The sequence below is a fragment of the Crocodylus porosus genome, unplaced genomic scaffold (genome assembly GCF_001723895.1).
Source record: "Crocodylus porosus isolate Cpor-Errol unplaced genomic scaffold, CroPor_comp1, whole genome shotgun sequence".
Lineage (NCBI taxonomy): Eukaryota > Metazoa > Chordata > Crocodylia > Crocodylidae > Crocodylus > Crocodylus porosus.
The window spans coordinates 26,031,069-26,044,991 of record NW_017728886.1 but is presented as its reverse complement, the minus strand read 5'-3'; the positions used below and the strand labels follow the sequence as shown (position 1 = coordinate 26,044,991).

General features: G+C 40.5%; 1 protein-coding gene across 3 annotated transcripts in view; it reads right to left on the bottom strand.

Moving 5' to 3' along the window:
* The window catches only part of ZNF438 (zinc finger protein 438), a 102,297-nt gene that overhangs the window by 19,872 nt on the left and 68,502 nt on the right, over positions 1-13,923 (bottom strand). For all 3 annotated transcript variants that reach the window (XM_019531173.1, XM_019531157.1, XM_019531164.1), the window contains one exon: positions 9,399-9,455. In XM_019531173.1, coding sequence (XP_019386718.1) covers positions 9,399-9,429 — 31 coding nt within the window. In that variant the 5' untranslated portion in view covers positions 9,430-9,455. The remainder of the gene's footprint in view (positions 1-9,398; positions 9,456-13,923) is intronic.

Below are 13,923 nucleotides of genomic sequence, written 5' to 3'. Positions count from 1 at the left end.
TGCCGATCTGCCGTCCTCCCTCGTGCCGCTTCCCCGCCGGGAAGCTCCTCCTCCTCCTCCAGCTCTTCCGGTTCCCCAAAGCTTTGCGCCGGCGCTGCTTTTGAGCCGCCCGGCTCCTTGCCGCACCTGGGGAAGTTAATTAAGGCGCGGGCCGCCAAGCACCGCGTGGGGTTCTCTTCCCGGGCTCTCGTCCCTGCTGCAGCCGCGCCACCACTCTCGCGCCCCGCGCTCCCACGCTGCTGGCCCCGGCCGGACGTGCTCCGACCGGCCTGGTCAGCCCTGGGGCTCTCTGGGGTCAGGGCTCTTCCATACAAGGATCAGTGAGGGGAACAGAAACTGAGACTGGAGCCTGGAAAAAAGGCAAGAAGTAATCTAGAACTAAAAGTTGGCCAGAGGCTGGAATGAAATACATGAGAAGATGGGCACCAAGAAACTGGCATGAAAGGTGGGATTAGCAGAAATGCAAGATGTGTTGGAAATTGGTTAAATGGAATACTAGTACAGGCAGGCTTGAAAGGGAAAGTATCAGACTGCATGGAACTGGACTCTGACATTCTGTGACGTGTAATTTAAAACAGGTTAGAAAAATAAATTCAACACAACATTAAACGTACTGGTATAGCAGAGGGTTGAAAAACCACGCTGCATCACTAACACAATATTGTTAAGATACAGACAGTACATATATAGAATGTGTAGAACATGTGTAGAAAACAGCATGAAGTCAAGATCACAGAGGGAACAGGCCTTGGATAATTTGTTAAAATGCTACGAGTCAAAAATAGAAGTCTCTTGAAGTTAAACACAATTACTTTTGAGCATGAAGATACACTGCAGGCTGAGGCACTCTTCAGCTGCGGAGTACTCTACCATTTAGAATAGCAAGGACTGACCTGCTTTCAGTCTATAACGGTGACTTTTATTAATTTTTTTAAGGAGACTAGAGTGAATGGCAGGGAATAATGTAGCAATGGGGAACTGGCAGGACGCCTTTAGTGTTCACTTCCAATTCTTTTATCCCAGTGGTTCTCAAACTTTTTTGTATCAGGGGCCAAGTTTGGGCCGGGGGAGGCCAAATGCGGCCCAGCTAAGGGGTTGGGGGAGTATTAGTGATTGTGGATGCCATCTGTGAGGCATGGTATAAGGGGAGGTTTGAAGCCGTGTATTTGCCCTTGGCATCAGGGCAATTAAAGAGGCTTCCTGCCTAGGAACAACTTTAGATAGAACAAAGAAAGTGTGTGGCAGGCGAGGCGGGTGGGCGGGCTGCCCTAGACAGGTGGGAGGGCCAATGTTCGGACTGGCCCTGGGATGGCCCACTTGTTACAACATATTAACATAACAACATGTTAAGCTACAGGATGTAGCACCTCTAACAACATATCAAAGGTATTACAGTTTTGCTCCCAGTTCTTGTGCTCCTTTCCAAACACGTCCCTGCTGACTTTAAATTTTGTCTCAGCTGAACAAACTGCTACTCCAACAGACAAGCCCCAAATATACAGGAATTATTTTAGTATCATCACAATTTAAATGTTTAATTTTTATTCCTCCTGCATCAGTTCAGTTGTTACACAAGGTAGAAAATCATCTCTGGTGATGTGTGAAGTAAGACTTCTATGGGATACTTACTTCAGGGGGGACTTTTATGTATGAAACCTAACTAAAGAGACAAATATGAATCAGCAGTCACTGAATGCATAAATATACTGTGCCATCATAAATATGAATTAAATATAATTTTAAGCGACTCCTAAGCATCACATTCCAAAAGGAACACTGAATCTGGATTTGATTTTTTTTTCTGTGAATACTGCCAGTTGAAGTTTCTGAAGATAAGCCCCAAAACATAGATAGCCCTAACAAATAATTAATTTCTCATAAAGTAGATACAATTTCTCTTTTAAAATACATAGGATTATTAAGGTACAACAACCTTGGTGAAATTCTAAGACATGATATGCTTAATAAATGTGGTAATTAATAAACAATATTGTCCCTGAACTGCTTGGAAACAACAATGACCAGGTCTGATGGGAAAATGAAAGCTGAATTTTTGAGAAACTATGCAGAAAAAGGTCAAGTGGAGCCATTTTATGAATAAGTCATGAAATCTTTTCTGTGCAGAAACTTGCCTCCTTTTCAAATAGGCTGAGGATAAAATCTTCCCATCTTTATACTGACTAAAAAGAGTGAAAAATAAAACATGGATGATGCTTCAAGTATAGCTTGATTATGTCCCTCTTGCTTACAAAATAGTTTTTAGATGCAGATTTCCTAGAACAGACAATAGCAAGAAGAGGACACAGGAAATTCTTTTACATTTTATAAAATATCCCTTGCTCTATGACATTTAGTACCCATCTGTCTAATGTAGAACCAGTTGAGAGGACAAAGAAAATGTTTATAAATTACCACTTAAGATGAAAGATTCCTGAGGCAGCAAATACATATTACATGAAGTTAACTGTAGGACCGAGCATGGAGATTTGGTTGGTTCCCTTGAGACAACCAGCAGTGGGATACCATGTGCTGTCACTAGTTGGCACCCCATGGCCTGTGGTGCAAGGCAGGTTACCCTGGTGGGATAGGGGACCTGGCCCCAGCAGCTTTACCTCGGGTCCTGGGGCTGTAGCAGCAGCAGTGATCCTGGCACTTGGATCACTCAAAAAACCCTCCTGCATTGCTCCCTTGCAGCACGGAGAATAGCTGAATGTGCGGTATGTGGTGCCGCAGACACGTCTGAAGTGCTACATACCACGCAGCTGCGCTTGTCTGGATGCAGCCTAGGTGTTAAAGTAGTATGTTGATTTTTGTACTGCAAACCTGGAAAAATGCTCCTTGATTCCATATGAACAAGAAGGCTAGAACTTAACTATTAGACTTGGCTTGACATTTTGGGAATTTTTGCTTTAATACTTATTCCAGGACTTTATCATCTCTGCTGGAAGGTCTAGTCTGCAGAACACATTGTTAAATTTGGATAAGTCTTGGAGAATCTTTTCCGAGGGGTTTTGCATGGAGTGCAATTCCATTGAAAGCAGGCGACTTGACATCTGAATGCAGCATCTGTATCCAGAACTTTTATATTTATATTTTCTATCCTCCCCTTCTCCTTTTTTAATTTTCAGATGAACATTTAATTGGAGAAAGAGCACTTAACTCTGGCTGAGATTATGGAGGAAATTGTTACCTGGAGCAACTCTTAATAAGCAAATTAATAAGGGGGGGCAGTCCTTAATAAGCAAATTAAAGGAGTTCCATAATATTCCAAAAAGATGCATTCATTTTTTTCCAAGGTTATTTTGAGCAGCTACAACACATATTATAATTAAAATCTAGCTGGAATAATTTGCAAGTAGCAGATTTAAGTGCAATTAAGGGTTTTTACTATGCGCTAACTGAGCATCAAACTACATTAACGTGCAGTACCCCGTCTCATGTAGACGCGCCCACTGGGTAGACTGATACAAATGAGCTCTGCACTACAGTAAGTGGGGCAAAATGAAAGTCATGGTTGCACCAGGATGCAACGTGAGGAAGATGACTGTATACCTTGGTGACATGTGACCATATAAAATACAGTGGTAAAGTGTGCCTAATATAGGATCTAGTAGAAGCAGAAAAAATACAGTCTGTGGGCCATATTTGGCCCACCAGGCCAATCCATCTGGGCTGTGGGGCCCCTAAAAAATTTAGAAAATTAATGATTATCTTCCCCTGGTTGCTTGTCAAAGATGAGAAGGTGCCAGGGGCAGCAGGATGCAGGGAGAGCCGGCTGCAGGACCTAGAGATGATAGGGCCCAGAAGACATAGCAGCAAAACCCACCCAGCCCCGCTCCTCTCCCCCCACACCATCAGCCCCCAACCGCAAGCTTCTGCCTAGCAAAAGCTTCTGGCCTGGTGACCCTGGGGATGGATATTCCCCCACCCGTGTGCAACTCAGCTAATAAAGCAGGGGGAAGGAGAGGACCACCAGCAATCATCCCAGTCTTTGGCTCCTGCTGCATCCTACAGACTGAAAATGCAGCCGGGAACCATGTGGTGCTGGAGCAGCTGGCGGGCAGGTGGTGGGGTGGGGAGAAGTGGCAGCAGGCAGGAAAGTGGGTAAATGATAGTTGCAGTGGCTGCAGGTTGGGAGGGGTGAGTAGCAGCAGGTGGGGGCACAGCGCCAGCTGGGCAGAAGTGCAGGGCCTGCACCAGTACACCAAGGCCAGCATGGGCCAGGGCAGGGCAGAAGGAGAACAGAGCTTGGCCTGGCTCCCTGCTGGCACAACCCAGCCAAGCTCCATAGACCCTCTTCCAGCCTGCGCCCTGCACTCCTGCCATCACACCCTGGGGCCCCGCTGGCCCTAGCCCCAAGGCACTGGTGAGGGCCCCACACTCCCACCTAGCTGTTACTGCACTCCTGCCCACTGCCACACACCCCCATGTGCTGCCATTGCAACAGCCATTTCCCCGCTTTCCCACCCACTACCACCACTTCACCCCACCCCCCACGCACTTACCTGCTGGCTGCTCTGGCACCATGTGGCTCCCAGCTGCATAGCCAGATTGCAGGAAGCAGCCGGAGCCGGCTCGCACGATTCCCAGCTGGCTCCGTGAGGCATCAGCCAAGCAGCCAGGCTGGGCTGGCTCCTGCCACACTCTGCAGACCTGGCCATGCAGCCAGGAATCATGTAGTGCCAGAGCAGCCAGTGGAGGACCGGCGGGGGGAGAATGGAGAACAGGAAGGTAGAGAAGGGCAGCTGTAGCAGATGTAGGGGGAAGTGGCAGTGACCAGGCGGGCAGAAGGGTCCCGTGCTGGTCCTGGAGTAGCAGCAGTACTGAGCCTGGACAAGCAGGAGTGTTGATAGGGCCCGCAGCTATCAAAGTGCACAGCTATCAGGAGCCCCTAAGTGCCCTGAGCCGGTGGCAAGGACTGTGGGCACCTAGATCCCCCATGCACACCCCACACCCCAGCCACCCACTCCCTCCACACATGCCACTGCCCCCCCAAGCCAACCTCCCCTCACACACTCGTAGCCCACCACAAACTGATACCCACCCACACCTCACATATCCACGCACAGCCCCATATCCACACCCCCCTAAACTCCATACACCCTGTACCTATCCTCCCCCAACAAACCTCCCTCACACCCTCTTCCACACTCCACATACACACATACCCACAGCCCCCGCACAAACCTATACCCTTCCACCCATATCCCACACACTGCCTCCACAATATACAAGAGTAAGACTTAATTTTAAGCTATTATACAATCACCTCTATGTACACTACACAAACACAAGGAAATCAGGACAAAAATATTTTTTGAAATCAACTTAATGAATGTTGTAGATGCTTGATTTTTAGAATATAATTTGGTATTTTTCTGCTTCCGAGATGGCAAACCCCCTTGCCAAAAGGAGTACTTTTGGGGGCAAGGTAAGGGACTTCTGGTGGCAAAGGTCAGCAGTTAGGGGGCAGGACTTCTGGTCCCAAGTTGGCAACCAGGGGGTGGGGCACCTCTCAAGGAGTGAGGCTATTCATGAGGCCCTTGACATTTTGCCGAAACTTGGTAAGTGGACCTCCAAACAATTGCCTGCCCCTGTGATACGGGCACCAGTAGAAAGATAAGAATATGCAGGAGGTATCCTCAGGTAGCCCTACAGAAACAGCTCACCAAGTTTTTCTAGTTTTAATAATTGAAAATGATGCTTATTATGAGAACCCAACACTTTGTGTCTAGGTGTTCTCTCACTCTGAAGCACATGTGTGGAGAGCTGTGGGCTCAAGGTAATCTCCCACAGGCAAAAATAATTAAGAAATGTTAAGAGTTCCATGTTGTCAAAGTCCAGCAGAGGGAGTCTGAACTAAAAATCAAGTTCCATTTTAAGCCACCTCCATTTCCGTGTGTTGGTTAAGTCTAACTCAGAAGTTTAGTTCAGACTAATGGATGCTCTGTTATGAAAATACAAGTTGATAATCCAAGAGCCATTTCAACAAAGCATAGCTATGCAAGTGGATGATCCCACAATAATCTAAAAACAACAGAAATGTTAAACTACAAGTCTTGTGCCTTCATAATTTTTACTATATATTTTTAATGAGAAATAGTATCTACTTTGAAGCCACTTATAGCATCACATATTAACTTTCACACACAAAACTCTTCTTTATTTATCAGCCTTTCAAGATGTTATGTTAACCTATTACTTTTTTTTTGCAAATCTGAAATATTTCTTAATCAAGATTTTTTTTTATAACTTTGAATGTGGATATGAAAATCTTTAAGCACAACACAAACTTGTCAAAAATCATCATTCCAAGTAATCTCTTTACCGTCTTTCATAACTACACCGGAATTTTTGTGCTAATCTGAGCCAGATTTCTGTTTATGATTTCTGTGCCAATCCACTTAATGCCAAGAACAATGTGTTTGTTTTACTAAACGCATTAGTAGACTTTTACAGATTTCCATTTTTGCGCTAGATATTTGAAAACAAAATGTCTGGCATATTTTCTTAGTCTCACCAACACTCAGAAATCTTTATCAAACTTTTTTCTTTCATCATTGCTCAGTCATCACACAAGCCATCTGCATAAATAAAGATGTAAGCATCTGTTGTACAGCAAATGGTCTCAGGGGCAGATGTTTTTATCCCCTGCATTCATGTCACTGGGCTTGGATACATTATTTGAACAGATGTACACAATCTGAAAGTGTTGTGTCCCACGGTGAAACGTCTCCAACTGCTTTCTATCAAAGTACATAAATGCTATTTGCACCTGCATTTATGTTAATGATATAAAGGCAGCAGGGGTTCTGACAAAGTGAGATTTGATGCTATGAAGAACATTTACATGGTTAATTGAAGTTTGAGAGCTTCTAGCTCCAAACGACCGTACTGACATTGATACATGCTGAACTAAAATGCGTGATTGATTTTTTTTTAACATGCTGTTGATTAAAGTAAATATACCCAAGCAGCAAATCTTTGTTTCTAGTTTACCATTCATAAGATTTTTTCAATTGTGTACTCCTAAAATGTTAGCAAATATTTTAAAATGCATCATTAGATTTTGCCAGTTTCATTTTATAAGTCCAGCTCATTTTAGCCTTGCTTAGAAGACAAGTATTATAAAACTGACAGTGTTTCCATTCTGAAGCAATAAGAGCTCTCTAAACAGCTGATAATCCACAATGATATTTTGCATGTCCTATAGCAAACTTGAAAAATCTAAGTTTCCAGAATGAAGGGAACAAAATACCAACTAGAAATGTCAGCTTTCAAGTGCAACTCTGCATGTAACATTAAATCATAAGACCCAATTATGACTCACCAGTTTACTAACAAATGCCATTTTTGTACAGCTTTCCAAATTCTAGAGGAAAATAGTCAATTCACAAAATTTACATATTTATCACGAAGGCAATTCCTTTGTCATTGGAGCAATAATCCCTTTGAAAACTTTAGCTCATGAAGTACTGTTTCCCTCAGGAATGATAAATATGTAGGCTGACCAGGATACATGTGCCCTGCAGGAGTACATATCAAATTACAATTGAGCTCTGACTATTATATCACAAATAGTAGGACTAAAGGGCTTGGGCTGTCAATCAAAGAACTTGTGTGAACAGTAACTGCTATGACTTTCTGTAGTTGGTTAAAAAATAATGGGTACTTTCAAAGAGTAGATTTATAGGCTGATAAAACAATAGTACTGTGTGTGTAATTGACCGATAGGTTCCCCCTCCATTATAATTTATTTTCACACCACTTATTCATAAGAACTATGTCAGCTTATCATTGGACATAAATCATTATGAACTGTTAATGCACTCCAAATTTTCATAGTGCCACTACACGTTTAGGAAAAAAAGTCCAATTTTTTATCCAAAAGGACTAAATACTGTTTATGGCAAAAGAACGCAACATCTTACACCAGGACCACTAAATTTTTAGATTACATAGTTTCACCGTGATGTAATTCTAGACAGGATCCTGTTAGACGTTTCCGCTATAACTCCACAGTTTTCCAGGTTTATAATTTTGCTGTCATATTCACTGTGGGCTGAAAACTGGCCCATATGACATAAACCTGGAATGGACATTCTAAAAACCATTTCTAAAAATCTGATTCAATTGTCTTCAAGTTAAGAAACTAATATCACCAATTTAAGCTTTTTATTTTCTATTTCCTCAAAAGTGGTGAAAAAATGTCTTGTACTTGAAAGTTTGTCTAAATTTATGTCAACAAAGAAACCCTTGCCTCTTTAACATTAAAGACAAACATTTAGTTTGTCCACAAGATGGCCAAATCCTTTTCGTTTAAAATGAAAATAAAATAATGATTTTTAAAGTTGGGACCAAGGGCAAATGAATTTATAAGATGTTAAGCATTTCACCAAAGGAATAATAGTTCATCAGGCTAAGAATCTGCTAACTATAAGGCATTTACATGATATACCACAATAATTCCTTTAGCTCTTTCACAGCATTGTATAAAATATCCATATGTGAAAAATGGCAAAAATGCATTTAAACATGTCCTTTAGTTAAACAGTAGGATTTTGTTTCTAAATTTGCACAAATACTGCATTTTTAATTGACAGTCTAAAATGATCTATCATATCTCATCCATGGTGCATGTTCTCAGTTCTTAAGACTACTATTAACACAAATAGCATTTAAGTCATTTAAGTCTGCGTTGTGACAGGCTGACATAGCAATGGAATTAAAGTTAAAACTGAAGGTCCAATCAAAATTTACAGCATTGTGAACATGCATTACAGCACACATACATGTATATACTAGTATTGGGAGAAAAGAACACCCACAGTTTAACTCTATTTAAATGCTAATTTACTAGAAAAGACAGCTGAATGCCCCCTGATAGTGAATGCCCTTCAACAGGAACAAGAGACACATAAGGTACTATCTCATCACCCGTTTAACATTTTGTCTGTATTGTAATGGGAAAATTACACTGATTACTGGTGGAGTAAAACAGTCTCAAAATTCTGTTTCCAAATTCCACTATAATTTTAGGTGAAAATTAAATTAAACTTCATAATCTTCAAATTTATTAAAAAGGACTAGAATTATATTACAGTAATGGAAAACTTCTGAATGAGTTAGACACAAATTACATTAGTTTCCACCTTCAATTGCAGATGCTGAATATAAATAAATAACAATCCCAATCCTCTTCACAGCAAAAACTCTAAAGTGCTCTAACTACTATCATGAATGTGTCACTCAGCCAGTTTTACTTTATTAACAAAGTGAATATAGAATAAGTTGGATATGAGCTCCATAGAGAGTAATTTAATTTCTATTAGTATTTTACTACATTCCAAATGACCAAACTATAGTTTTGTCTAAAATACATAGAATTGATACCATACCTCCAGAAACAGTTAAAGGATTCTGCATCATGTCCTTTGATAGTTACAGCAATATGCCTGCAGAAGAGAAACAAATGCAGGTAGTTCAACTTTTTGATGTCTTAAGTTTCAAAAATAAACTTTATAATAGTGCACATTCAATACATACCATTTTGAACAGATTTACAAGTCATTGATTCTGAGGTAGGATGAAAACTTTTCTATCCTTTCTAATTAGAAATACAAGGGTCATCAGATGTGATCAGGACTATTTAGTCCTCAATGAACAAATCAAATTATTTTTCCATGTCATTCATAACTACTGTATGAGTTGTCTGATAAAATAATGAACTTTCAACTGACAAGCTTTGACAACCTGAACTCTCAAAGTATTTTATAAACATTGCAGAAACTAGCCAGCAAGTTGCCACTTCAAGCACAGCTACATGTCATATGTATGATGAGGCTGTTACTGTATTTTAGAAGACATAAAAAAATCTCTAATTATTTTGACCTGATTTTTTCATCAGTAATTTTGTAAAAAGTGCAAGCAGAAAGAAATCTAACCATTAAGAAATTACATAAAAAGTAACTAAACGAGACAAGTAATATTATAAGTCATAATCACAGAAAATTAGGGTTGGAAGGAACCTGAGGAGGTCATCTAGTCCAACCACCTGCTCAAAGCAGGACCATCCCCAACTAGATCACGCCACCCAAGGCTTTGTGTAATTTTAAATAGACAGATATCTATTTTAAGTTTTACTTTAAAAGGCCCAATAACAACACTGGAAGGTAAAAGTACTTTGCAAACAGTTCCACAATTATAGCAGTAGTGAAAAGTACTTTAAATTTTCCAGGCAGCACGCTTCAATCCCGATGTGACAAAGCCACCTTTAAAATTGAGAGTTCAGTTGCTATGTCCCATTTAGTTACTGACTTCTCAGAAAATATTTTCAAAGAAGTGCCAAATGTAACATGATGCTCAAGTCTTATACATTATATATACAGAGAAAAGACACTAAAAGGTTGCTGATCAGTAATCAGACCATATTGTTGGCTTCAGTCCTAATTTTTGTATGACTGCTTAAGTTTTTGATAGGGCTATCCTGAAAAGTTTTCCAACACACATGAAACTGTGACACTACAAATATAGTGTCAACATGCCTACATATAAAAATTATAATTAAATTATGATGTCACAGATATTGATGTGTAAAATACACTTTTTACAGTGTTGGAATTCTACTTGGATGGCAGTAACTTTGGGTCATCAATATGTTGTATCTTATGGTAGAGGTTAAAAGCATAAACACTCTGAGTCTCATTACCATACTAATCCTCTGACCTATCCAACCCCCTGAAACTCTAATACAACTCAACACTATCACACTAAGCAAATAAAAACACATTCAACATTCAATTTTATTTTCAAAATAAATTTGTAACATGTAAATCAGTGCACACACACTACTGAGTTAGCATTCATGTTCTTACGTTTTTTAATTATTTTCTCAACAAGTTTTACAGTTCATCTTTAGTGAAATATCAATGCATTGCCACTGTATATACTGGGGACCAACTGTAAAGTAAAACAGGACCAAACAATATAATAAACCTCAGAAGCTACTAAGAATTAGGGATTAGGAATTTTGTTACTTCAGTCATAAGTGTTATATACTTTTCTTGCCAGGTCTTTTATGAATGCCTTATAGAGCATCATAACACAAGAATTTATATACACTAAGTGTGGCAAGAGGTCCTCCTAAATATTTCATATCAAATCAAATAAAAGTTTATAAAACTTATAGCCTGGACATTACACATTTATACTTGTAGGGGTGAGGGACAGAAAGAGTAGACAGACAACAATATAACTTACTAGTATCTGGTGTAGAAACACCCCAAGAAATCAAAGGTAAACCTATACTCATATAATTTATCCTGGAGGAAGTGTAGTCTTCTATCCCAGGGCAGCTGTTTGTGCAATTCATACTGGCTCCTACACTATTGACTATTGAGGTAATATAACTGTGCCCACAGCAGCAATTACCCCAGCAGACCTAGTCAATTGTTTGCCTGGACAGCAGCATAACTTGCATCCATATGCAAAACCAATGTTCGTTACACTAAATTTAACCTGCTGTGTGTCCCGATCCTTTCTTACTGATATTTACCAGTTCTTTGCACCAGCTGATGATTTTTTATATAGATTATTTTTTCTAAATTTAGATTAAAGTGATTATAGATTAATTTTTCTCAGATTCTCCTTCCTCACAAGAGGGCAATACTGGATTTTCCAGAGGGATTTTTGGCTTCTAAATAGATAGAACTGTGACAGTAATAGTCTTTTCTATGGTAATGAACAATCTACAGTTAAATTCCAATTAAGTTTAATTTCACCAGGAGCACTTCAATTATTTATAGATGTCTGACACTGTTGACTTGTAAGGTCAAACCACAGCCTTCTACAGGTTGTATTTTTAGCAGTTTGACTCCTTTTCCTGACTCTCATATTCCTTTCTGAATACTTCAAATGTACAGAGATGTCTAGCCATTATTTGCCCTTTGGTTTGTGAGCAGCACACAACCTGCCTGTGAGAATCTTCTCAAGTAGTCTTAAGTTTAACCTTACCAAGATTCATAGCCAACAAGTCAGTACCAAAATACAAACTGCAAAAATTTAAGTTGACCTTAATTTATAAAGTTTAACTGCAAATTTTTAAAATAATTTCCTATGTTTATCAGAGTCTGCGGACAAATACTTACTGATAGTTGGTTTAAGCTTATTTACTGATTCAGCCTGATTTTTTTTCTTGTTAAATCTTAATAATGGGTATTTTATACACAGCTTTATGTTAATTTCTTCTCTAACCACATGGCTGTGATCAGAGTAGGTTTTCTTGCTATTACACCTGTGCATAGGTGGGATTCTTGTTATCCAACAATTACCCAAATCAGACTTGTTACCCAACAACTACTGTCATTCTTCAAAACAATATTCTTAGCATAGATCTCATTGTCACCATTGATGGGTCTCATGTTACCTGAAGATTCTGAAAGCAGGGAAAAGGCCAGGTCATGGGCTCCAAATGAGCATCCTTACCCTGAAAAGCCACAGGTACTGAAGAGTGAGTAGTTATTCTTTCTTCAAGTGCAGGTCAGTACGGACCTCACTGCAGGTAACTGGTAAAAGCAGCATCTTTTTTACATGGCAGGATGAGGAGTATAGCACTGCTATAGCACAGAGACTATAGCACTGCTCTCCTGAACTTGGCATCCGACTGCTTTCTACACACAATGTTTGCTGAAAATCAGCAAGGATTATTATATGTGGTCACCTTGTATATTTCAGGGTGTGGACAGATGTAACAATTAAAACATTTCAAAGGCCTTTGAAATGTTTCAAGGGGTCAGCTAAAAGATGTACATGCCCCTTGAAATGCTCTAGACAGTGCTGAAACACTCCAAAATAGCACCTCTCAAAATGAAGTACTACTCCGGGGTGTTTCACTTTTGGTTACCCACAGGGGGCTCCTGAGTGCACAGCAACCACATGTAGGAACTGGGGTTGGAACCCAGTTCTTCCCCACCCTCTTTCACCACTGGGGATGCCGACGCCAGACCCTCCAGCCCTGATCCCTGCTACTGCTCTCTTCTAAGGAGGGCGAGCGGGGGCAGAAGACAGTTCTAGGGATCTGGGAGCCCCCTGCTGCACCTCCACTCCAGCTTCCCTCTCCTCTCTGGCTTTCTGCTCTTCTCTTCCCTTTACTTTTTGTCCCTGTGAGGCAAAAGGGGAGACTGAGAGCACAGCTCCAGGTTGCTGCAGCCTGCTCTAGTGGTCACTGGCTGACGCCAGGGGAGGCTGCAGAGTTTTGAAATGTTCTAGCCCAGAATGGTACAGGGGTATGTCTTGCCTGAAACATTTCCTTTCTGAAGCGTTTTCCAGCATTTCAGTTATTAAGTCTGTCCACATGCTTTGAAATCATCAGCCTTCTGAAGCAGGAAGGGAAGGTCATTTGAGCTGTAGTGGAGTGAGCTTCTACATTCAGACGGAGAGGTAGACAAGTCAACTAGTAACACAGTGAGACTCCCACATTATTCATTTAGGTCTTAAAACAGATAGAGTGTTTCAACAGTATTCAATGATGTCAGTAAAAAATGCTTCAATATAACTGTTAAATCTGTCCATGCCTATATCCATATAAATGGTGTAACTTTAAGCCTGTTCAAATCCTATCCTCCTTCTAAAACGGTTTAAAGTTATGTCTATTCACAGCCCCAGGTATTCTTTGCCTGGTCCTTGCAATGGTTGATTATAACCAGGAATAACCAAGACACAGTTAACTGTCTGGCTGTCAATACTGTTAAGTAAGGCTATAGAAAGATTCAACACACATAACTTTTCTTTCTAAATATAGTGTGGGGCTTCAGGAAGAAAGGAGACAAGTTAACTGATTGAGTCTGATAATACTCTGACTACTCTGGGGATGAACTCAGGGCAATGCTTCAGTATCATCCTGTCCCTATGAAATGCTGTGTGAGA